The 26,354-nt window shown below is 50.3% G+C and overlaps 1 protein-coding gene across 15 annotated transcripts in view; it reads left to right on the top strand.

The window, feature by feature from the left end:
- WDR37 (WD repeat domain 37) overlaps positions 1-26,354 on the top strand; it is a 143,480-nt gene that overhangs the window by 98,219 nt on the left and 18,907 nt on the right. For 11 of the 15 annotated variants that reach the window (XM_063609991.1, XM_063609992.1, XM_063609990.1 and 8 more), the window contains 2 exons: positions 19,775-19,998; positions 23,753-23,837. In XM_063609991.1, coding sequence (XP_063466061.1) covers positions 19,775-19,998; positions 23,753-23,837 — 309 coding nt within the window. Of the gene's footprint in view, positions 1-19,774; positions 19,999-20,659; positions 20,920-23,752; positions 23,847-25,874; positions 25,941-26,354 lie in introns of those variants that run through there. The other 4 variants (XM_063609997.1, XM_063609996.1, XM_063610001.1 and 1 more) reach the window with 4 other exon arrangements.

Here is a 26,354-nt window from a genome sequence, read left to right on the forward strand (position 1 = left end):
AACTTAAATTTAAAACATCATAATCTGGAGTGGTTGAAATGTGCCTCTGTTTGGAAAATGCATGGGGATGATTAATTATCCTAATTCAGTGCCATCAGATGCAGCCGTGGGTGCTCAGACAGCTCCTATGTCAGGCTTCCCTTTTCTAGCCCATTTGAAAAAAAGAGAATGGGGCTGGGTGGTGCAGGGCTTGGTACCTTTCCATGAGGCCAGGGTGTTCTGGTGGCAAGGCTCTTAGCAAACCTCTCCTAGCCATGACAGATTTTCTTCTCTCTCCTGCCTTTCTGCTGCTGCTGTCTGTCCCAGGTCACATGCTGTCCTCAGCAACGGAATCATTTAACGACACTCCCAGCCCCTGGCTTTACATTTCTCTCCTTGTAGATAAGTTTGTTTATGAAAGGTGTTATTTTCTTACCAACAGCTAAGATGTCTTGAGGGACTGATTAATGATATTCCTAGCCCAAACTAAAACAGGCTGAAGCAGCGTCGTGCTTCCATTTCTTTTCATTTTTTGGCTGAAGTCTTGTGCTTGCATTGTTACTTTTAGCTTCACTCCATGGTTTTGCAGCCTTTTGAAGTCACATGTGGACTTGAGCACACTCTGAACAAGGGAGGACCACACTGTCGCCCTTCCTGGGTTAGGCCCCTCCAGCAGGCACTGAAGCTATCTCCAGTTCTCGCATGGCTACTTCAGGAAAGGGTGAAATGCCAACCATGGGTGACACAGCAGTCCTGCAATAGAGATTGCCCAGGAATCGTCAGTATCCACTGCAAGGAACTCGCTCCATGTTTGATATATTTGGGAAGCAGTATGTATTTCCTGTTAATTTTCTAGTTTGTGGTTATGTTCTGTATTTCAAAGATTTCCAAATATGCCGGGAAAGAGGAACCCCACAATATTCCATCCAAGTAACGACTGCCTGTGGGATGAAGAACCCATTTAAAATGGTGTCTCTTCCAGCAGCTCTGTAAATGACTGGATGCTCTGGAGAGTGGGTTCAACGCTGTCAGAAAAGAGTGCATCACTAGCGCAGCCCTCTTGAGTGAGCGAATGGTGGGACTGTGGCAATTCTCCTGAGTGAGTGACCGGTGAGGCCCGGGCAATTCTCCTGAGTGAGCGACCAGTGGGGCCCGGGCAATTCTCCTGAGTGAGCGACCAGTGGGGCCCGGGCAATTCTCCTGAGTGAGTGACCGAAGGGGCCTGGGCACCTTTCCTGAGTGAGTGACTGGTGGGGCCCAGTCAATTCTCCTGAGTAAGTGACCGGAGGGGCCGGGGTACCTCTCCTGAGTGAGCGACCGGTGGGGCCCGCGCAATTCTCCTGAGTGAGCGACTGGTGGGACTGTGGCAATTCTCCTGAGTGAGTGACCGGTGGGGCCCAGGCAGCTCTCCTGAGTGAGCGACCGGTGGGGCCCGCGCAATTCTCCTGAGTGAGTGACTGGCGGGACCTTGGCAATTCTCATGAGTGAGTGGCCGGTGGGGCCCGGGCAGCTCTCCTGAGTGAGCGACCGGTGGGGCCCGCGCAATTCTCCTGAGTGAGTGACGGGCGGGACCTTGGCAATTCTCACGAGTGAGTGGCCGGTGGGGCCCGGGCAGCTCTCCTGAGTGAGCGACTGGTGGGGCTGGGGCAGCTTTCCTGAGTGAGTGGCTGGTGAGGTGATTCTCCCTGCTGATTTTGTAAGGAAAGAGCTTTAACAGAACCCAAAGACCACTCCCAAGGGTGCCTTCAGACATAGTCTCTGGTATTTTTTTAAACTAATATTTAAATGTCACCAACATTTATGAAGCAAAAGGTTTAAAATTCAGATTTTTGACTTTTCTTGTAAATATTACAATACCAGACAAAACTGGGCCAGCATCTCCATGCTGCAACTGGTAGAGCTGCAGAGGGGCCACCCTGTCTATATACCTGAGCCAGGACCAGGTCAGCACCGTCCTTAACTGCCGAGCTCCTGCAGGAATTTGAATTTGCACGCTATGAAACGCATGCTGGCCACTTTCTCAATTTTCTCTTTCAGCCAACTTCTGTGCAGATCTCCAGACTCTGCCACCTGGATGTCATGGATGTCCTGGATGGCAGAAACTCATGATACCAACATTTATTTTTCCACAGCATTTTATTATGAAAATTTTCAAACCTACAGAAAAATTGAAAGATTTTTTTCAGTGAAAGTCCGTATTTCCACCGCTTAACTTTTATGATTAACATTTTAGGTTCCTTTAAAGTCACTGATGCTTCTTTTCTCTTCTCTTCTCTTCTCTTCTCTTCTCTTCTCTTCTCTTCTCTTCTCTTCTCTTCTCTTCTCTTCTCTCTCCTCTTTTCTTCTCTTTTTTCTTTTCTTTTCTTTTTTTTTCTTTTCTTCTTCCCTCTGTGGCCCAGGCTGGAATCTAGTCAGCTCGCTGCAGACCCCCTGCCTCCGGCTCCCATGATTCTCCTGCCCCGGCCTGCGGGCTGCCTGGGATTGCCGGCGCGCGCCACCACCGCTGCCTGCTTTTTCTCCTTTGGCTGGAGGCGCGGTTTTGCCATGTTGGCCAGGCTGGTCTGCAGCTCCTGACCCCGAGTGCTCTGCCCCGAGGTACTGGGACTGCAGACGGAGTCTCGCTCACTCGCTGCTCCGTGTTGCCTGGGCTGGAGTGCGGTGGCGTGGTCTTGGCTCGCTGCAGCCGCTGCCTCCCAGCTGCCTGCCTTGGCCTCCCAGGGTGCTGGGATTGCAGCCCCTGCCCGGCCGCCGCCCCGTCTGGGAGGTGGGGAGCGTCTCTGCTCGGCCACCCATCGTCTGGGAAGTGAGGAGCGCCTCTGCCCGGCCACCCATCGTCTGGGAGGTGGGGAGCGTCTCTGCCCAGCCTCCCCGTCTGGGAAGTGAGGAGCGCCTCTGCCCGGCCACCCCGTCTGGGAAGTGAGGAGCGCCTCTGCCCGGCCGCCCCGTCTGGGAAGTGAGGAGCGCCTCTGCCCGCCGCCCCATCTGGGAAGTGAGGAGCGCCTCTGCCCGCCGCCCCGTCTGGGAAGAAGTGAGGAGCGCCTCTGCCCGGCCACCCATCGTCTGGGAAGTGAGGAGCGCCTCTGCCCAGCCACCCATCGTCTGGGAAGTGAGGAGCGCCTCTGCCCGGCCACCCATTGTCTGGGAAGTGAGGAGCGCCTCTGCCTGGCCACCCATCATCTGGGAAGTGAGGAGCGCCTCTGCCTGGACGCCCCGTCTGGGAAGAAGTGAGGAGCGCCTCTGCCCGGCCGCCACCCCGTCTAGGAAGTGAGGAGCGCCTCTGCCCGCCGCCCCGTCTGGGAAGAAGTGAGGAGCGCCTCTGCCCGGCGCCCCGTCTGGGAAGAAGTGAGGAGCGCCTCTGCCCGGCCACCCATCGTCTGGGAAGTGAGGAGCGCCTCTGCCCGGCCGCCCCATCTGGGATGTGGGGAGCGCCTCTGCCCGGCCACCCATCGTCTGGGAAGTGAGGAGCGCCTCTGCCCGGCCGCCCCATCTGGGAAGTGAGGAGCGCCTCTGCCCGGCCACCCCGTCTGGGATGTGAGGAGCGCCTCTGCCCGGCCACCCCGTCTGGGATGTGAGGAGCGCCTCTGCCCGACCGCCCCGTCTGGGAAGTGAGGAGCGCCTCTGCCCGGCCGCCCCATCTGGGATGTGGGGAGCGCCTCTGCCCGGCCACCCATTGTCTGGGATGTGAGGAGCGCCTCTGCCCGGCCGCCCCGTCTGGGATGTGAGGAGCGCCTCTGCCCAGCCACCCATCGTCTGGGAAGTGAGGAGCACCTCTGCCCGGCCGCCCATCGTCTGGGAAGTGAGGAGCGCCTCTGCCCGGCCACCCATCGTCTGGGAAGTGAGGAGCGCCTCTGCCCGGCCACCCATCGTCTGGGAGGTGGGGAGCGTCTCTGCCCAGCCTCCCCGTCTGGGAAGTGAGGAGCGCCTCTGCCCGGCCGCCCCGTCTGGGAAGTGAGGAGCGCCTCTGCCTGGCCGCCCCGTCTGGGTAGAAGTGAGGAGCATCTCTGCCCAGCCACCCATCGTCTGGGAAGTGAGGAGCACCTCTGCCTGGCCGCCCCGTTTGGGATGTGGGGAGCGCCTCTGCCCGACCGCCCCGTCTGGGAGGTTTGCCAGAAGCAATGTGGGGGCTGGACGTGGTGGCTGACGCCTGTAGTCCCAGCACTCTGGGAGGCCGAGGCGGGTTGATCACTTCAGGCTAGGAGTTCGAGACCAGCCTGGCCAACGTGGCGAAACATATGAAAAATCCAACAGACAAACAAACCAACCAACCCAGCGACAACAAAACAGGTCTACCCTGGAGTCATACTCTAATTTTTTCTATTTTCCTCCCTTTCTGATCCTTTATCCCACTTTCTTTTTCTTCCTCTTCCTTCTCCTTCTTCTTTGTCAAATAGAGGATTGAGTTATTATCATTGATCCATACAAAGTCCCTCTCTCATTCATTTTCTTTAATTCCCACTCCCCATTTCTATTCCCCGTCTTCCCATGTGCAACCTTCCTAATATGTTTGATACACATCTTTTTGTTTGTATGTATTTTTAGAAAATGTTTATTGTTTTGTGTGCAAAAAAAATTAATAAAAAAAGATATAAAAAAACATTTTACATTCCTGTTTTATCACATATTCATCTATTCTCTATCCCTCTACCAAACCATTTTATTTTATCTTTAGATGTTAGTTTTTAGGGCAATTTTAGGCTTACAGCAAAGTTGAGCAGAAAATGCACAGTTGTTGCATATCCCTCTGCCCCCACACATGCACAGCCTCCTGCACTGTCAGCATGCCCCACCAGAGGGTGCACTTATTACAACTGAAGAGTCAACATTGTCACATCATTATCACCCCAAATCCACAGTTTACATTACGGTTCACTCTTGGTTTTGGACATTTTATGGGTTTGGACAAATGTATAATGACAGGGATCCATCATTTTAGTATCATACACAGTAGTGCCGCTGCTCCAAAGAAACCTCTGTGCTCCACCTATTCATCCCTCCCTCTCCTCAGCCTTGGCAGCCACTGATTTTTTTAAAAATTACCTTCACTTATAGCTTTGTCTTCAGAATGTCAGAGTTGGAATCCTACACCATGTAGCCTTTTCAGATTGGCTTCTTTCACTTAGCAATATGCATTTAAGGTTCCTGCATGTCTTTTCATGGGTTGATAACTCATTTCTGTTTACTACTGAATCATATTCCATTGTCTGGATGTCCCAGAGTTTATCCATTCACCCACCGAAGGACATCTTGGTTACTTCCAAGTTTTGGCAATTATGAATAAAAATGTTGTAAACATCTGTGTGCAAGTCTTTGTGTAGACATAAGTTTTCAACTTCTTTGGGTAAATACCAAGAACAGCAACTTTTGGATCATATGGTAAGAGTATGTTTAGTTTTGTAAGAAATTGCCAAACTACCAGATATGGTTTGGCTGTTGTCTTTACCTGAGTGTCATCTTGAATTGTAACTCCCACAATTCCCACGTGTTGTGGGAGGAACCCAGAGGGAGGTGATTGAATTACGGGGGTGGGTCTTTCCTGCACTGTTCTCGTGATAGTGAATGAGTCTCAAGAGATATGACGGTTTTAAAAAGAGGAGATCTCCCTGCACAAACTCTTTCTTTGCCCACCACTATCCGTGTAAGATTTGCTCCTCCTTGCATTCTGTTATGATTGTGAGGTCTCCCCAGCTTTGTGGCACTGTAAGTCCATTATGCCTCTTTTTCTTTCCAGTCTTGGGTATGTCTTTATCAGCAGCATGAAAATGGACTAATACACTACCTTTCAAAGTAGCTGCACCATTTTGCTGTCCCACCAGCAGCAAATGAAGGATCCTGTTGCTCCATATCCCTGTCAGCATTTGGTATTGTCAGTATTTTGGATTTTGGCCATTGTAATAGGTGTATGGTAGTATCTCATTATCTCATTGTTGTTTTAATTTGCAATTCTTTAATGACATATGATGAGGCTGGGCGCGGTGGCTCACGCTTGTAATCCCAGCACTTTGGGAGGCCGAGGTGGGCAGATCACGAGGTCAGGAGATCGAGACCACGGTGAAACCCCATCTCTACTAAAAATACAAAAAAAAATTAGCCGGGCGTGGTGGCGGGTGCCTGTAGTCCCAGCTACTCGGAGGCTGAGGCAGGAGAATGGTGTGAACCCAGGAGGCGGAGCTTGCAGTGAGCCGAGATTGCGCCACTGCACTCCAGCCTAGGCGACACAGCAAGACTCTGTCTCAAAAAAAAAAAAAAAAAAAATGACGTATGATGATGAGTATCTTTTCATGTGCTTACTTGCCATCTGTATATCTTCTCTGGTGAAGTGTCTGTTCAGACCTTTGGGTTATTTTCTTTTTTTTTTTTTTGAGACAGAGTCTCGGTCTATTGCCCAGGCTGGAGTGCACTGATGCAATCTTGGCTCACTGCAAGCTCCGCCTCCTGGGTTCACGCCATCCACCTGCCTTAGCCTCCTGAGTAGCTTATTATTGAGTTTTAAGAGTTCTTTGTATATTTTGGATAACAGTCCTTTATCAAGTGTGTCTTTTGCAAGTACTTTCTCCTAGCCTGTGGCTGGCTCCAGGATCTGTAGTGATATCCTCTATCTTGTAATTTTGGTGATTTGTACCTTCTGTTTATCTTTGTCAGCCTAGCTAGAGGTCTATCAATTTTATTGATTTCCTTTTGGGGGTGTGGGGATGGAGAAGTAGGTTTTTGTCTCATTGATTTTCTGTCTTCTTTTCCTTTTAAGTTTAATTAATTTTGATTTTAATCTTTGTTATTTCCCCTTTCTGCTTGTCTTGGATTTACTTTGCCTTTTCTAATTTCTTGAGGTAAGAACTTAAATGATTGATTTGAGATCTTCTTTTCTAATATAAATGTTGTGTGCTATAAATTTCCCATATCCTACACATTTTAGTGTGTTTATTTTAATTTGTATGCAGTTCCATGCATTTTAAATTTCTTGTAAAACTTTCCATTTGACCTATGGTTCATTTAGAAGTATGTTGTTAATTTCAAGTGCTTGGATGTTTTCCTGTTCTTTCTGCTATTGATTCTAATTCTGCTATTCATTTGTTCCACTGTGGTCAGAGAACATACTGCATGATTTCAATTATTTAACATTTCCCACGTTTTGCTTTTATGGCCCAAGATATGTTCTATTTTTATTACAAGTTTGATGAGTGCATACAAAGAATCTGTATTCTGCTGTTATTGGATGGAGTCTTCAATAAAATTCAGTAGATCTCATTGGTCAATGTTGCTTACTTCTTTTATATTTTTGATGAATTTTTCTTGTAGTTCTATAAATTGTTGAGAGTGGGGTGATGTAAATTCTCAATATAATTGTGGATTTGTCTATTTATTCTTTCAACCTTGTTTTGCTTCATGTATTTTGAAGCTCTGTCGTTTGGTGCATACATATTTAGGATCATTATGTCTTCTCATTTATCCTTTTATCATCATGTAATGTCCCACTTTATCCCTAGTAATTTTATTTGCCCTGAAGTCTACATTTTTTTGATATTAATATAGCTACTCTGGCTTTAATTTTTTATTTATTTTATTTTATTTTATTCTATATTTTGAAACAGGGTCTCTCTCTGTCACCCAGTCTGGAGTGCAGTGGTACAATCATGGCTTACTACAGCCTTGAACTCCTGGCTCAAGCAATCCTCTTGCCTTAGTCTCCCTAGTAACTGGGACTACAGGCATGTACCACCATGCTTGGCTTGCGTTTTTAAATTAATGTTTGCATGATATATCTTTTTCCATCCTTATCCTTTTTGTTTCAAGTTAAGAAAAAAAGATAAGGGTGTCTGAAGTGAGTTTCTTGTAGGCAGCATATAGTTGGGTCAGGTTTTTAAAAAATTCATCCTGCCAACTGCTGACTTTTAATTGCTATATTTAGACTAGTTACATTTAAAGTAATTATTGATATGTTAGGACTTAAGACTGTTGTCTATTTGTTTCCTTTATCATTTCTGTTTTCTTGCCTTCTTATATGTTATTTGGACTTTTTTTTTTACAATTCCATTTTGATTTATTTGTAGTGTTTATGAGTATACTGTTTCATATAATTTTTATTAGTTGCTTTAAGTATTACAATATACATACACAACATCACAATCTACTGGTATTAGTATCTGTCTTAGCACTTTGAGTGAAATGTACAAAACTTACTTTCAATTAATTCAATTTGTTCTTTCTACTTTTAAAATATTGTCATGAGTATTGCTCTGACAATAAAATTGTCTCAAATATTTGCCCTGCATACATCAACCACCACATCGGATGGTTTTCTCATTTTTGCTTCAACCATCAAATACGATTTTAAAAACTCACGAGGAAAAGAGTGTGTCCTATTTATCCCTATTTTTACCTATTTATGTGTTCTTCCTTCTTTTCTGAGGTTCCAAGTTTCCTCTTGCTCTAATTTCCTTTCTGTTTGGAGAGCTTCCTTTAGCCACGTTTTAAGTATAGGTCTACTAGCAACACATTCCTTTATATATTTTCATCTGAAAACATCTTATTCCTCCCTCATTTCTGAGAGATATTTTTGCTGGATATAAAATTTAGGGTTGACAATCCTTTCACACATGAAAACTGTTGTACCACTTTCTATTGGCCTCCATGGTTTCAGATTAGAAATCTGCTATATTTGAATAGGTTTTCCACTGTTGGTAATATGCTGCTTCTTCTTGGCAGCCTTTTTTTTTTTTTTTTTTTTTTGAGATGGAGTCTTGCTCTTTCGCCCAGGCTGGAGTGCAGTGGCGCATCTCTGCTCACTGCAAGCTCCGCCTCCCGGGTTCATGCCATTCTCCTGCCTCAGCCTCCTGCCTAGCTGGGACTACAGGCGCCCGCCAGCACGCCCAGCTAATTTTTTGTATTTTTTTAGTAGAGCCGGGGTTTCACCATGTTAGCCAGGATGGTCTCAATCTCTTGACCTTGTAATCCACCTGCCTCGGCCTCCCAGAGTGCTGGGATTATAGGCTTGGAAGCTTTTAAACATGTTTTTATTAGTTTTTAGTCTTTAGAAGTTTAATTATGATGTGTCTTGGCATGAATTTCTTTGGGTTTATCCTGCTTGGGACTTACTGAGATTCTTTAGCCTTTAGGTTTATGTCTTTTGCTAAATTTGGGCAATTTTCAGCTAGGATTTCTTTGAATCATTTTCTCAGCCCCACACACTTTCTGCTGTCCTTCTGGGACTCTGATGGCATGAATTTTGATTTTTTTTTTGTTATTGTCCCATTGGTCCTTGAAGCTCAGTTCATTTTTTTTAAATCTATTTTTTTTCTCTGTTGGTCAGACTGTATAGTTTCTATTGTTCTATCATGAAATTCACTGATCCTCTCTTTGGTATATTTATTCTGCCATTGAGCTCATGCATTGAGTTTGTTTTTTGTTTCAGTTGTATTTTGGGGTTCCACAATTTCTGTTTGATTCTTTTTGTATCTTCCATTTATTTGCTAAGTCTTTCTCCTTTTTCACTTGGTTCAAGAGTATTTGTAATTGTTATTGCCTTTGAGTGGGGGGGTGATTCTGGTCCTGCAGGAGGGCACCTCTCAGGCCACTTAGTGTTGGCAGAATGCTGTTTGCTAGTGCCACACAGAAGGGTGGAGTGCATTTCCTCAAGTCTCCTGGTGCTTCTTAGTTTTTGGGATGTGGGTGAGAAACCCCGTGCTGCAGGGTGGACAGTGCTTTCCCAGGCCTCATGGTGTGTGTAGGGGGAGGAGGGAGACCCTGGGCTTGTGAGGGGGAGAACATTTCCCCAGGTCACCTGGTGTTGATGGGCCCTATTCATCCTTGCTGGCACCCCTGGGGGTGGGTGTGGTTTGTGGTGGAAAGTCCTTCCAGCACTGCCTGGGGGGCCCTGAGCCAGAAAGGTTTTCCTGTGCTGCCTGGTGCCTGTAGCTGTCCTGCTCAGTCCCTGTCTGTGTCACCTGATTCCTGCTGGTGTTGCCCGCTGGTGCTCTCCTGAGCCACTGGTGCCCATGGGTGTGGGGTGGGACGTTGGGCCTGTGGGTGGGGACTACTTTCTGGGCCACCCATGCCAGAGGGACTCCTGGTCGTTCCCAGCTGACGTGGCTGCTGAGGCTAGAGGTGCTTCCCACGGCCACTTGCTGGTGCTCAGCAGGAGTCAGTAGACCCCAGGACTGTGGGTGGAGACTCCACCAGACCACCCAATGCTGCAGAGGCCCCTGGCTGACCTCTGCTGGCACCATGGACAGAGCAGAAAAGTATCCAAGAAAGATCCGGCTGGTTTCTGCCGCTTGGTGGGGTTGAGTAAGCTGGAGGTCTGGGCCTGGGATGCCTTCTGCCCCCAGGTGTGGCTGGGAGCACTGGGGTGCTGCCCTTCCTCAAGTCCTCAGGGCCTCTCCACAATCTGCGCTCCCCCTCCCACCTGTCAGACCCTTTTGTCACCTCGTGGGGAGGAGCAGGGAGGGAGGAGTCTATGCTGCCTCCTCAGAATTAGAAGTTGTTAAATCTTAACAGTGTCGTAGGGGGAAAAGTAGTTTTAAATTTTGATGAAATCCAAATAATCAACTTTTTAAAAAGCCTTTAACAACTCTCTGTCTCCTGTGCAGGGGTTGTCAAACTTTCTTAAAGGGTCAGATAGTGAATATTTTCAGCTTTGTGGGCCATGTGATCTTGGCTGGAACTGTTTGAGTGCTGTGGTAGCATGAACACCACCATAGACAGTATGCAAATGAATGGGCGTGGCAGCATGAAAGCCACCATAGTATGCAAATAGATGGGCGTGGCTGTGTCCCAGTAAAACTTTATTCAGATAAACACGCCATGGGCTGGGTGTAGTGGCTCACACCTGTAATCCCAGCACTTTGGGAGGCTGAGGCAGCCAGATCACCTGAGGTCAGGAGTTCAAGACCAGCCTGGCCAACAAGGTGAAACCCTGTCTCTGCTAAAAATACCAAAAAAATTAGCCGGGTGTGGTGGATCTCAGCTACTCAGGAGGCTGAGGCAGGAGAATTGCTCGAACCCAGGAGGCAAAGGTTGTAGTGAGCTGAGATTGGGCCGTTGCACCCCAGCCCAGGCAAGAGAGAGACTCCATCTCAAAAAAAAAAAAAAAAAAAAAGCTGTGGGGCTGTGGGATGGATCTGGCCCAGGGGCTGTGGTTTGCTGACCCCTGGTCTATAGGATAAAACTGGGTGTGGCAGTTGACACCCCCATGATTGGACCCTTGCAGTCTCTGTGGCTCTACCCAATTAGATGCTGACCTGAAGTCCTTCGTGCATTAGGCTGTGGACCATGCACCTGGAACAGGCTGTCTCCCTCTCCCCAGCTGTTCTGTGGACCATGGGCCTGGGACACGCTTCCTCCCTCTCTCCAGCCTGCTTCTGGAGAGAATGTGACTCACACATTAAGATTCAGCCTAAAGATCAGGCCACTATCAACCTTTTTGACCCCTCTGATGCTGGCACTCCCTCCAAATGTGTACCGCAGTGTCTGTAATATTTTACTGTCATCGTTTGTTATATTTTTACCATCATAGAGACCGTGGACCTATCGGGAACCATGTCTCTCTCCTGGCATTACACCTAACTTGTGGTAGCACTGACTGAGGAAGTGCTGACCTTGTGTTCCATTCAGACTTAGTTAAAAAGAAAATGCTTGTCGGGTGACTAGAGGAGGATGGGTTCTTAAGCGAGCGGAACTTGGCCCGGTGGCGTTGCCTAAAGCTGCCGCCCTTCCTGGGCTTCTGCATCTCATGCTCATCTCCCAGGTTCCTGCCCCTCTCACCCCACCGGCCTAGGAGATGAGTGGGCTCCATCCCTTACAACTGTGCACAGCATGGCAATTCCCCACAGAGACCGTCCTTTCCCCTTGATCCTAACTCAAAGCATAGGCAGTTTTCCCTGACTCAGTTTATGTTTTCTCCGTAGGGTATTAGGGCTAGTTATCTCCTCAGTAAATTTCTCTATATCTTGAAAAAAGGCTTAATATACAAAAGAAGCAACTACAATTTTTCAGCTTATACATTGTCAGTAGCCTCTCTTCCACCATATAACCTCAGATTTAGAGGCATTACATTCCCATGGCACATCCTAGACACAGTCTGTCTAGCCTTAGAAAGCTAACGTCATCTTAACCTTGCGGCCACAGCCACCAGCTGTGAAAACCGGGGCCAGAGGAAGCTGAAGTGTGGTGAGCGGGTTGCTATGGCAGTTATCAGCACTTTCAAATATCACAGGATGGAAATTGCTTCGCTCAGCAGTGTCCGTTTTTAATCTGCACATTAGTCCCTTCTGCAAATCAGTGCATGGTAGGAAACTGATCTGCTGTTAGATTGAGTGGCTCCACAGTCCCTCTTTGCGGAGGGGGAGAGATAAGGGAGAGGGACAGTTCCCAACAAGCTCTGCCTCTTCGGCCACCATGGATTCCGCTGACAGGAGAGGCCTTCTTGCCACTCAGGAGCCTGTGCGCCCTGGATAAGCTGGGACGAGAGCTGCTGGGCGGCGCACACAGGGGGCACAGGCCACTCGATCATGGTTGGCTTTGTCCTCAGGCTCCCTTCCCAGGGATGCTTCCCTCCTGATTCATCCTCAGACAGGTGGCCCCCTCCTGACTTCCCTCCATCACACACACGTGTGTACACATGCACACATGCGAGCACACACGAGGACACACATGCACATGCATGCACCACACAAAATGCACATATGTACACATGCACCACAGAATACACCCATGTGAGCATGCACATGTGAGCACACACACCACATATATACATGCATGTGAGCATGCACAGAGGTATCCACACACCACACACATACATGCACATGTGCGAGCGCACACTGTGCCCACACACGACAGAGGCACCCTTGGCCCTGCTCTCTGCTTCAGCTGCAGAAGCCCCTGCCCCTGCTTTGATGGTGTGGTTGTGATGCATGGAAATAGTCAATCCAGTATCTGCCTCAGACCAGGGCAGAGGGGCATGATGGACAGACGCCCAGGCGTGAGCGAGTGTGCGTGCGGCCATCCGGGTGCATGTGCTGCTGAGCATGGAGGGGTCACACGGATCCACATGTGACAAGTGGAGCGCTGACGTGGGCCTGGGCACTTTGTGGTGAAATTTGCAAAGGTCTCTGAGACAAGAGGGAGCCCTGGAGAAGAGGCCCTTGAGCACCAGATGTCCTAGAGATGGAGGCTGATGGTCACAGGAGGGAGGAAGAGGGCAGATGAGGTGGACCAGCCGAGCCCGTGAAGGCCAAGGTGGGCATGCAGAGTCATTTTCTACCTTCACAAGACGTTCTCTATGAGAAGCACCAGTAGAGCAGTGAGGCTGTATCCTGAGAGCAGCATTGGGCTCTCTTAGGCCTGGACCCAGAGGGACTGACTCCACGGAGCTCCTCCGTGATTCCTCATTTCCTCCTGGGCGCTGGAGCCTGGTGAGCCAGGCGTGGCCACGACCTCTGGGATGAGTCAGTAAATCTGGGGCTTCCCACATCCATCAGTGGCATGGAGGGAGCCATCTCTGGACACTACCAGAATGTGGTCAAGAACCCAAAAGCCTCATGAGCAGGGTTGTGGTGGGGAGATAAGAGTTAATACTGCCTTTATCAGCCACTCCATCATGCATCAGGTAGCACCATATACACCTCGTCCGGAGAACGCAGCCTTGTGGCTTGTTTGCAAAGAACAGTGCTTGTCCTGTAAGTCAGAGCCTCAAAGAATGAGTTGATTTCAGGTTCTGAAATATTTCTTATGTTTTGGTTCAGGAGTTTTAGTGAAATAAAAGATGGATCCAGTTTGAACTGGTTCAACAGGTAATCACAAGTTGAGCTGATTCATCTAGAAAAAAGATGACTTTCTGGGCTCTTTCATTCTTTAGTTTGGTTCACAGCTTCGTTAGACATTAACAGAGGAACGCAGTGAGGGTTATTGTGGATAGGACAGCGTGTAACCTGTGTGACATGCAGCCTTCTCAGCTAAACATGGACCCCAACACCCTTCCTACCATAGCAGCCACCAGCCAGCAACATCAGCCACTGTCTCTGGAGAGCACCTGGCTGTTTGGGTCTCATCTGTCTCCAAGATTTGATGGGTGATTCACTCAAGTACCAGTGCTGTTCACGAGAGCCTTCCAGGCATGGGGTGTTGTGCAGCTTGTAAGTGTGTAAGAGCAGGGCCCAGGACTGCGCCCGGCGTTGACCTACAGTTATTTTTTGTTTTATTTTTTTGATACAGGGTCTCACTGTCACCCAGGCTGGAGTGCAGTGGCATGATCTCAGCTCACTGCAGCCTCTGCCTCCCAGGTTCAAGCGATTCTCCTGCCTCACCCTCCCAAGTAGCTGGGATTACAGGTGCCTGCCACCATGCCCAGCTAATTTTTGTATTTTTAGTAGAGACGGAGTTTCACCATGTTGGCCAGGCTGGTCTTGAACTCCTGACCTCAGGTGATCTGCCCACCTCGGCCTCCCAAAGTGCTGGGATTACAGGCGTGAACCACTGCGCCCGGCCTGACCCACAATTGTTGATGGACCATGCGCTTAGATGCATCAGTCTGGTGTCACCGTTGGAATTGCAGAAACTTCTATCTGGAGATGTAAATGGAAAAGGGGTTGAGTGTCCTGAGAGCCTTCTGCACGGGAGCAGCTCCAGTCTCAGTCCACATTCCACGGCTGACCACAGAACCTGCCAGGAGCTGTCCTCGGGAAGAGCAGGCGTCCAGTGTATCCTGCTGCCGCCTGACCCAGAAACTCCGTGATTTTATGTCCTCTATCAAGCAGACAGAATTCTCCATGGTAGCTATTGTTTAAGAGCTATGGCTCATGATTAAAAAATCATGAGCATGCCGTTAGCAGAGCTGAGCCCTCGCTTTAAGGAGCTGAGGATGGAGTATCTGACGTCCAAGCAGGAGGCAGGGGGTTCCCCAGATCCGAGGGGTTCAGATGCAGGACGGCCCAGCAGAGCGAGAGGATGGGCGCCCCATGGCATGCAGGAGGCAGGGGGTTCCCCAGATCTGAGGGGTTCAGATGTAGGATGGCCCAGCAGAGCGAGAGGATGTGTGCCCCATGGCACACAGGAGGCAGGGGGTTCCCCAGATCCGAGGGGTTTAGACGCTGGACGGCCCAGCAGATCGAGAGGATGTGTGCCCCATGGCACACAGGAGGCAGGAGATTCCCCAGATCTGAGGGGTTCAGACGCTGGACGGCCCAGCAGAGCCAGACAACATGTGCCCCATGGCACACCGAAGTGAACCACAGAGCGATGACTCTCTTTGAGACAGAACCATGAGGAAGAGGCAGAAGCTTCCTCAGTCTCTCCTGGAATCCAACTTAAGAAGAGCCCTGCCCAGCCTGCACCCACCGTCAGCGCACTCCCACGCGTGCACACGGGTAGACAGTCACGGCTTCTGCACTGGATAACTGACGCCTTGCAGAGGAGCAACTAAGCTCACAGACCCACTTGGAGATGTTAAACGTTGGCTTGGGCAGAGAATGAATCAGGAGCTCCTGACCACCCCAGTTCGATTCTGCAAACCTCTGAGAGTAGGCATTTGTGCTGACTGGCCTTACCCAGAGGGCCGACATCTGTTGCCTGCAAGGATTGACTAGGAAGCTGGACAACTTTCAAGTGCATCTAACAGTCATGGCAAGTCTAATGCTGGTAAATGGTGCAGAATCAATCATGAAGTCTAGTTTTTTTTGTTTTTTTTTTTTGAGACGGAGTCTCGCTCTGTCGCCCAGGCTGGAGTGCAGTGGCGCAATCTCGGCTCACTGCAAGCTCCGCCTCCCAGGTTCATGCCATTCTCCTGCCTCAGCCTCCTGAGTAGCTGGGACTACAGGCGCCCGCCACCACGCCTGGCTAATTTTTTGTATTTTTAGTAGAGATGGGGTTTCACCGTGTTAGCCAGGATGGTCTCGATCTCCTGACCTCGTGATCCACCCGCCTCGGCCTCCCAAAGTACTGGGATTACAGACGTGAGCCACCGCGCCCAGCCGAAGTTCAGTTTTGATACAATTCTAAAACCTCATATTCCTAAGGAAGCCAGAGGTAAAGGGACAATGGTCTCTTTCTTCCCCTGAAAGAATTTCTGTTATTTCTGTTAGCTGGTAAACCAGAGACCACATGAGAAAGAGAAGAAACAGGTTTTCTCAGAGGTCTTTCTGGTGTGCAAGGCCTGCCTAGACAAAATGTGGTTCAAACTCCGCCAAAAATGTTCATAGAAGACACATTTGGGATCATTTGTTTTCTTCCTGCCTTTTTGGGAAAAAAAAGAGAATTGTTTTGTGAATATATGTGCATATTAGATATAAAAAACATGTAGGCTTCGGTTCGTATTCAAAGACTTCCAGTGAAACTGTGATAGTCCAAATTGCACTGTGTTGTTTTTCAAGGAAACACTCAGTACAGCCAAGCAGGCTGTGCAGGGCGACATCGTAGGGGATTGGGGTGGGAAAGGCCAACACCACTGCACACCCCCACCCCACTAGTGTCTCTGTCCCTCCCACGGGTCCTGCCCGCCTGACTCAGACAAGGGCCGGCCTCAGTTCTGGCTGGAAAGAAGTCAGCCATTCCCTCCCCACGTCTGCAGGTGCCTTCTCAGTTCTCCTGCACAACTTCCTTCTGTCTTTCCTCTCTTCTGTGCTGTTCTCAGTTTCCCGTTGTTCTAATCGCTCCCCTCTTCTCTGCCCCAGGGCTCTGGCTCTCCGGGTCCTCCTCCGGCCTCTGTCACTCTCATTTGTCTCCCTTGCCTGCACTTGCTGGATTCTCACAATTCATCCCACACGGAGCACCCGATGGCCTTCCTGCCAGCGTCAGGGAACAGGGCAGGGGCGCAAAACCCTGGGAAAGTGAATGGAAGCTCCCGGGGGGCTGCCCGACATGCACCTTTGCAGATCTTCAAAGACGCTCGCCAGTGATGCCAGGACGAAACACTTTGCAAACTTCTCTTCCAAGAACAAACCTTCACCAGACATTACCTTTAGTTAAAAAGTCAGTATTTTAACTTTTTCTACCTATTGATTTTCTGTCTATCGATAGCTTCTTATCAGGACAGTGTCCTGACCAGTACAGGAAAATCGGTACTTCTACAGGATATTATAGAATTTTCTGAGAAATAGGAAAATGTATACATTGGCGAAAGCTGCTGTGTGAGTTTCCTGGGGCTGCTGTCACAAATGAACACGAACTCAGAGGCTGAACACAGGTTTGTTATTTCACAGTCTGTGGGTTAGAGTCTGACGTGGTGTCCACTCAGTGATAGCTGGGCCCCTTCCAGCAGCTCTGGGGAGATGCCATTTCCTTTCCAGTCTCCAGGACCCCCTTGGAGGTCCCTCCCCATCCTCACAGCCACAGATGGCCCCGCCTGCCGCATCCTTCCCTCGTCCAGTCTCCCTCTGCCTCTTCTGCCAGCTTCCATGTAAGGGCCCTTGAGGTTACATGGGGTACACCCAGATGATCCAGGACAGCCTCCCTATTTCAAGGTTGGCTGAGTAGCTACCTCCTTTCCCTGAAGCTTTAATCCCTCACCGTGGAGTGTTACGCAGTTGCAGGGCCTGGGATGGGGACGAGGATGTTTTTGAGGGACTATGACTCTGCCTACCACAGCTGGTATAAATCTTAGATTACACTGAAATAAATTCCTTTTCATGACCAGCATACGAACCAAACTAATCATATAATGTTTGAAAAGATCACTGTAGCTTTAAATTCTTTTATGTGCTTATAACATGTTAACATCTGCTAGGCTTTGTAATAACTCTTTCATCTTCAACCATTCTCTAAAAATGTGTTTTCTAGCCTGTATTAGCTCTCTTTTTTTCTCTCCAAACCAGATAACAGTTGTTTGGCAGGAGAAGCCTTTCTCTGGGTCTCAATTTCTGTGTCTCTAAAATGAGATTTTTAGACTTCCTGCCAATTTGTCATAAAAATCAGAGTGAAAAAATACGGTCTCTGTCGCAAAGAAATTTGCAATATTTAGGCCGAGGCGGGTGGATCACGAGGTCAGGAGATCGAGACCACGGTGAAACCCCGTCTCTACTAAAAATACAAAAAATTAGCCAGGCGTGGTGGCGGGCGCCTGTAGTCCCAGCTACTCGGAGAGGCTGAGGCAGGAGAATGGCGTGAACCAGGGAGGCAGAGCTTGCAGTGAGCTGATACCGCGCCACTGCACTCCAGCCTGGGCGACAGAGCGAGACTCCGTCTCAAAAAAAAAAAAAAAAAGAAATCTGCAGTATTTAAGGGGAGATAACAATATTTAAGGGGAGGAGATAAGAGATCTCCCCAAATGTTGAGAAATTTTGCAAGATTGCTTCTATTTTTACTTGACCTTCTCTTTATGGAAATATCAGTGTTCAAGGGCATGTAGTTCATATCCAAGAATCTACCTACAAATGTTATCCTAGGTCAGGACCTGCCTTTTCTAGGAAGGCCTGAGCCGTCTTTGGAGTGGGTGTCAGTGCAGGCCAGGGAGCCAGAGGAAGTGGGCCTTTCACCCCGCTGTGTTCATACTTTGCTGCAGCAGCTGCGTGGTTATTGGGTTGTTTGGGAGTTTTGCAGTTTCTAGATCTTCCCGAGGCATTGTGTGGGATTCCATCTCATCCCCACGCAGTGTGACATTCGGGAACCAGACAAGCTGTCTGTTGGGTTAGAAGGTGCCCAGGGGAAGATCCATGGACAACCCTTCACCTGGGGATTTAAAATCTACAATAAAGAAAGCATCTTGAGGCCCTTGAGATGCGTACCTGGTTTTATGGCCACAGCAGCGTCCCCATCCCTGTCTCTCTCCGTTGGCTCTCCCGCGATGAGTGCCTCCTCTTCTCACGGAGGCCCTCCCTGGTTCCCAGGGGCCCTCCCTCTGCCCCCAGCCACGTCGCCTCTTTTCGATTCTTCTCTGTAATCTGCTATGGTTTCCGCAGAGGCGCCCCACCTGCCTGCCATGGAGGGCCCTTCCTGCCTCCCCTCTGATCCCGTCAGGACAGGCCTGGAGCTTGTTAGTCACTTATGCCCTTTCCTGCCCTGCGTCCAAGTCATCTGCTTGGATCTCCAGCTACGCTGGGGATGTGGAGTGTTGGGGACGAGGACAGGGCTGCCTGACCCCAGCCGTCCTCAGGCCCCACCCCATGTCCTGGGGCAGACTGGGTTCTGTGGCTGTGCCCCCTGGGCCCTGTATCCCCAGGGCAGGCTAGGCTCTGTGGCAGTGCCCCCTCGGGTCCTGCGTCCCCAGGGCTGGGCTCTGTGGCTGTGCCTCCCGGGCCCCCCAAGCACTGCACAGTGCTGTCATTGGCCTGTCAGGGCCGTGATGCTGTTTGCTTTGAAACATGCCCATCAATAGCCTCTGTTAAAACTGCCCAGGCTTTCGATGCCCCCATTGAAGGAACCCGCAGGCCTGCCTGAGCCTCATTCATAACCTTTTCCACACTGTTTAGAAGCACAGAGAGACTCATCAGCTCAGTGGCGAGGGTTTTGTTTCTCAGCCTGAGAAGCATGTTTGCTGCCGCATCTGATTTCCTTCAATAAACATGAGATCACGTGATGGTGAGACGGGTCAGGGACTCCAAGCAGGGTCTGGAGGTGACTGTCACGCAGCACTGATGGCAATGCTCACGCTGCACACGTGTGTCCTCAGCAGGTCCGTCTGGGTGCGTGTTCTCCTGTGCGAAGGGAGCCACCTTTTGAGGGCCCCATGGCTGTTTGTGTGGACACCTTCTAGAGGAAAAGGCCCCTGGGGTCTGTGATGCACATCTGAGGAACAGGGCTCCCCTGGGGCAGGGGTCCCAGGAGGTCATCTTCTCGCTCATCTTTTTCTTTCTCTTCTCGCTTTGCTCTCAAGGTCAGGAGCACTGGAGGGTGCAGCCACGTCTTCACAGCCCTGCTGTGGGGGCAGCCTTGGGCGGAAGAGGCCGCATGGGTGCTGGAGCCAGCTGTGGATCTCACCCCATCACCGCCATCGAGTGACCACAGCAATCAGCACACACCCCAAAAGCACCTTGACAGTCACTACCAGCAAAACACACTTGAGAGAGGGCTTAGCATCACGGCACGCTCACGATGGAGGTGAACCGCTCCCGAGTGATCCCGCGTGTGTGTGTGCAGCATGTGTGCACGAGAGAAACAGGGAGAGAGACAGAGACAAGAAGGGAGAGACAGACATAGGGAGAGACAGAGAGAGACAGGAAGAGACAGAGAGACAGAGTGAGACAGTAAGATACAGAGAGAGAGACGGACAGGGAGAGACAGGAAGGGAAGGACAGAGAGACAGGGAGAAACAGAGACAGGGACAGAGAGATGGGGAGAGACAGAGAGACAGAGACAGACGGAGAGACACAGAGAAAGACAGGGACAGTAAGAGATAGAGACAGGGAGAGACATCTAACTCTAAATGTGGCAGAGGCTGGTGAGTGTGATCAGGGTCAGGGGGCAGGTGGGGGTGGTGAGTGGAGGTGCTGGGGTCTGTGTGGGAAGTGAATGACTTACCAAGCTCAAAGGCGGGAACAGAAGATCCCCTGTATGGAGAGGCCGCTGTTGACTTGCAGGTTGACAGCTGACTCCTTCTTTTTCACCTGCCACAGCCCCCGTGTAGGGACCAATCAACATTTTTTCACTGAAACGTGTGCAGGCAATCATGGGGAGAGGAAATGGCCATCTGAGGGTGGGGGGAGACTTGGAGAAAATCCGGCAGAGCTCTTGGGTATTGAAGCATAGGGGAGCTTCCTAGGCTTTTGAGAGGAGGACCAGTGCGTTGCGGTTATTTCTGAGGAAGGACCATCTTCAGCGGCTCATCCAGGATGGAGGGCGGAGGAGAAGCCATCACGGCCAAGGGACTGAGGAGATGCTTGTGATGCCACCTCAGGATTCTGCAGAACCTGGCCTCGAACTGAACTCGGGAGAGAAAGAATCAATGATGACTGCAAAATTTTGAGAATGGAGAACCGAGGAAGAAGGAATTGAAAAATAAAAAAGGGGAAAAAAAGATGAGTTCAGTTTTCCAAATGTCAGATTTCAAATCTGTGTGGGACGTGGCTAACGTTTCCTCCCACAGTCATTGAAAGCAGGGTCGCCTGTGGCTGGCGCAGCATGAGGGCCGCACCCGGGCAACACAGAGAGTGGCCCGCTCAATGCCACGTGACCTGCACAGCCACAGGGTTCCATTTCCTTCACGTTTTTTTTTTTTCTTTCTTTCCTTCCTTCTCTCCCTCCCTTCCTTCCCCCTCCCTCCCTCCCTTCCTTCCTGTTTTCCTCCCCTTCCTTTCCTTTTCCTTTATTCGTCCCCTCCCCTCCCCTCTCCTCTTTTCTTTTCTTTCTAGAGTCTCACTCTATCGCCCAGGCTGCAGTGTAATGACACGATCTCCGCTCATTGCAACCTGTGCCTCCTGGGGTCAAGCGATTCTCCTACCTCAGCCTCCCCAGTAGCTGGGATTACAGGTGCACGCCACCATGCACGGCTAGTTTTTGTATTTTTAATAGAGATGGGTTTTCACCATGCTGGCCAGGCTGGTCTCGAACTCCTGACCTCGTGATCCGCCTGCCTCAGCCTCCCAAAGTGCTGGGATTACAGGTGTGAGCCACCGCGCCCGGCCTCCTTCACTTTTTTTCAAAAGCGAAAGCAGCCCCACGTACACTGGGAGCTCACTTGAGCACCTTCCTTGGTGCTTCGCCAGTGAAGGGGGGCTTGGGAGCCGCTTTGACCATCATTAAAATAGCATTTTAATGATAATACATCAAAAATGTAGTAATATGAAAACTGAAAAATTCCAGTGATGTTTCAAAGCAATGCAGTTTAAAAAAACCAATCCATTAACCAAAATAAACTTGGGGGAAACAACGCATTTTCTGTGCTGGCAAGCAGATGTCCAAGACTGCGTCTGTTTGGGGTGAAAATGCAGGTTGCATCCTGCAGGAAGCCAGCATGGGGATGGGCTGTTCACCTCCCAGGGCGGCGAGGCAGCCGCTGACTCCAGCAGGCCTTGAAACCTCCCCTACAAACGCAAGAGCATCGTCTCAGGCAGCGCGGCCGCCAAGGTCTCACTGTATCATTCCAAAGCGGGCAAATTTCGAAACATCCAGCTGCTGGCAGCAGTAGCAGAACCCACCATGAGGCTCCAGGCATTCGGATGCCGCCAGCGAGGCCAGCAAGCCCACCTTTCCCTGAGCTGCAGTTCGGCTTTCTTCCTCCACGAGCAGGGAGGTGGCTTCAGGAACCCGCTGGAGGAGACAAGGGGCCGCCGTGGTCTCAGCCCTCGCTTTGCGCATGGGCTCTGGCCTCAGCACCGGGGCACCTCCAGCCTCCCGAGGGCAGTCGGAGGCTGAATGTCTTCAACAGGAGCACACGCAGGAGACAGAGAGCTCAGATATGCTCAGGGCCGGGGTCCACCCGTGTTCTCCTGTGAGAGGGAGGCTGTGAAAATCCAGGAGACAATGTCAAAGCGTCGTTTTCCAACACGCTGGCCTGCGCGCCCTCTGCTTTATGCAGATGAGGGACGGCGCAGGCCTGCTTCCACAGGCTTTATGCAGATGAGGGATGACGCAGGTACAGGCCTGCACGCAGAGCTTTAGGCAGATGAGGGATGACGCAGGCACAGGCCTTGTGCGCCCCACGCTTTATGCGGATGAGGGATGACGCCAGGCACAGGTCTGCGCGCCTCACGCTTTATGCGGATGAGGGATGACGCCAGGCACAGGTCTGCGCGCCTCACACTTTATGCGGATGAGGGATGACGCCAGGCACAGCGCCTCATGCTTTATGCAGATGAGGGATGACGCATGCGCAGGCCTGCTCGCGGTACGCTTTATGCAGATGAGGGATGACGGAGGCGCAGGCCTGCTCGCGGCACGCTTTATGCAGATGAGGGATGACGCAAGCGCAGGCCTGCTCGCGGCACGCTTTATGCAGATGAGGGATGACGCAGGCGCAGGCCTGCTCGCGGCACGCTTTATGCAGATGAGGGATGACGCAGGCGCAGGCCTGCTCGCGGCACGCGTTATGCAGATGAGGGATGACGCAGGCACAGGCCTGCGCGCGGCACGCTTTACGTAGACGAGGGATGGCGCAGGCGCAGCCCTGCGCGCTGCACGGTTTACTTAGACGAGGGATGGCGCAGGCGCAGGCCTGAGCGCCACGCGCTTTACGTAGACGAGGGATGGCGCAGGCAGAGGCCTGTGCGCCTCACGGTGTATGTATATGAGGGATGACGCAGGCACAGGAATTGGCACAACTTGAAGTCAGCTCTCCAGCTTTCCAAGGTATGAACAACGCCCGGGGAGCCAGCGCAGACCCCACCACAGCCCACTGGGCCCAGTGTCCCTGGAAGAGGACATTTCAGCTGAGCTAGGAAGGCTGAGAACAGTTTCTAAAGAGACCTGTGATTCTGGTCTCCATTTGTGTCCCAAATAAAATCGAGTGAAATGAAATATATCTATATAGTTTTTGAGGTTTTGACAGACCCTAAGTCTTAGTAGTTTAAAGAAGACAAAAGCTTTGTTTTCCTCCCCAATGTGAAACTGTTTTAATTAGTTAGGATTAGTTTCAATGGTGAATGATAGAAAACCCCAAATAATAGAGGCCAAAACCCTTGCTATTCGGAGTGTCGTCAGCATTTCAGCAGGAGATAATCTAAGTCACAAGCTCAGGCTCTCTGGTCAGAACTTGCATTTTGACAAGATCTGCAGGTGACTTATAGGCATGCTAAGCTTTGAAATAAAACGGGGGTTTACTTATCTCTTATATTTAAGTCTGGAAATGATCTCCCAACACTCAGTTTGTGCCCCAGGAAGTCAGCAAGCCAGGATTTTTTTTTTTTTCATCTTCCAGCTTCGTTCTGTGTGTCCTGTACTCAACAGTCATCTTATGCTGCAGGGTGGCTGCGTGTGCTCCGTACATCACCCCCATATTTCAGGTAAGGATGGTTCCCGGAGGGTGCTCAGCACCATGCTGACTACTGCTGGCTGGCACGTTCACACGTGGCCATGTCAGCTCCAAGGACGATGCTGACATCCTGCTGGCTGGCACATTCGCACGTGGCCATGTTAGCTGCGAGGGCCGTGCCGACATCCTGCTGGCTGGCACTTCCGCATGTGGCCATGTTAGCTGAGAGGGTGATGCCAGCATCCTGCTGGCTGGCACGTTTGCACGCGGCCATGTTAGCTGCGAGGACAATGCTTCTGCAAGTTTTGGTTTCTTCTCTTTCATCCTCCCACCCCTGACTGTTTTTGCCTGGGAGCAAGTGCCTAATCACCCTCACTCAAATCTTTGGCTCAGAGACTTTCTGAGAGAACCCAAGCAGAGACAGACAATGAAATCAACACTGCCACCCACTTAGTTGCCAGCTGGGTGGAGAGGGGGCTGCTCTTCCAAGATGCTTTTCAGCCTCTGAAGGCTCCTTTCCAGAAGGTCCTGTCTATTTGGGCTACTTGCTTCCAGAGCAATTGCATCTGGCTGGATAGCTAATGAGCGATAAGGCCTGCAAACCTCAAGCCACATCTTTAAAGATGAGGTCCCTGATGTTCCACAGTGTGGGACATTACTGGAGTCCAGCCAGTTATGTTCTGGGAGCTGCCTGAATGAAAATCAATTTGATATTTTAGTTGGTTGGCTTGTTTAAAAAAAATTAAATAACAAGAAATAAGAAAAAACATGCAATGGCTTTGAGGTAGAACAGAAAATCCAGTGAGCCCTCTCTGTGCCTCTGGCAGAAGAAACTGTGAAGATTTGCATTTAGAAAAACGCCTCCTCAACTTTGGCGGCACCTAATGGTTCATGGTTCCTAAAATTAGAAAATGCTGGATCCTTGGTTCTTTTTTTTTTTTTTTTTTGACGGAGTCTCACTCTGTCACCAGGCTGGAGTGCAGTGGTGTGATCTCGGCTCACTGCAACCTCCACCTCCCAGGTTCAAGTGATTCTCCTGCCTCAGCCTCCTGAGTAGCTGGGACTAAAGGCGCCTGCCACCATGCCTGGCTAATTTTTGTATTTTTAGTAGAGACAGGGTTTCACCATGTTGGCCAGGATGGTCTTGATCTCTTGACCTTGTGATCCACCCACCTCAGCCTCCCAAAGTGCTGGGATTACAGGCGTGAGCCACCACGCGAGCCTTGGTTCTATGTGAGTATTTTGGAGACAATTAGACAAACATCCCACAGCCCCATTTTGAAGCCTGGCATTGTGTTGGCTGCAGTGAATTCTGGGGGTGGAGGTGGCTGGAGGGAAAGAGTTGGGAGTCTTGTTTTGTTTTGTGTTTCCTGGAGGAGTTTTGGGTTCTGCTGGATAATATGTGCTCGCAGGTGCAGCAGGAGTAGCATTCCGATTTCTCACGGCAGTTCAGTCCCTGAGCAGATGGGAGAGGTGAAATAGAAACACACATTACAGAAGAGACATGCTTTCTTAAGGGCACAGGGACCGTGACGCATTGCTTTGATGAACGGTGATGGAGTCACACATGGGGAAATTCAACATGGGCACACCAGTCTCACTATTGAGACATCTGCGTTGTATGGGAGCTAATGGCTTTGAATGAGCCCAAATTAATTTTTCTAGCAGTTTTGATACTAACATAAAGAGAGAATGTGTGTGGACGGAGGAGGCTGCCCTGCACAGACTCTGCGTGTACTTTGTGCCAGTGACATTTTGTTCCGGAGTGATTTTGCTTGTTCCGGTTTTTCTGAAAGGAAAGCATCCCCACAGTTTTGGGGACTGCTGTTTCTCTCATGTCACATGTGAAGATTTGTGGGGTCCACAGTCTGCGACTGTGCTGTCCAGCATCGATTCCATTCACACTGGTTCTTACTTTCAAAGTCTATTCTATTATAGGGAGAAGACTGCACATATAACCCAGCTCTGCATGGAAAACCTTCTGCCTGGAGGGGAGCCTTCCTAGAGGTGTGGCGTTGCCCTCTGTCTTGAACAGGCTGTGAGCCGTTTTGTCATTTGGGGTTTCTAGATGCAAACAGCAGAAGCCGCTGGCCAATTACCAAAGGGAACATGCTGTTAGGCTATCCGGGCCCGGGAGCTGCAGCAATGTGGGCTGACAGCAGAGAACTAACGCACTTTCCGAGGTGAGGAGCTGGGCTGCTATGCCGGAGACGGCTGGGCAGAAGCAGTTAGCGGGGCGTTTCCTTGTGTCCTTAGCTCAAGAGTCACAGTTTCAGGAGTGAGCATCTTAGAGGTCAGGGTTCATTCATATGCCACCTCTCTTCTCACTGGGTCATTGGGGAGGGGCCCGTCTGGATCCTCTGGCTCCTGTGGCAAGAAATGGTCCCATCAAGTCATCCAAGGGCCTGGAAGGAGGCTCCCAAGGAAAGCAGGAGGGGTGGGTGCTGAGCAGCGTCCAGCAGCAAAGGTAGGCCCCAGCCCCACAGGTGTGGCTGCGCCATCCCAGGGAACGTGCCCAGGCAAGTGCTGGTGCTGTTCTCATTACAGG

Source organism: Symphalangus syndactylus, chromosome 10, assembly GCF_028878055.3.
Source record: "Symphalangus syndactylus isolate Jambi chromosome 10, NHGRI_mSymSyn1-v2.1_pri, whole genome shotgun sequence".
NCBI lineage: Eukaryota > Metazoa > Chordata > Mammalia > Primates > Hylobatidae > Symphalangus > Symphalangus syndactylus.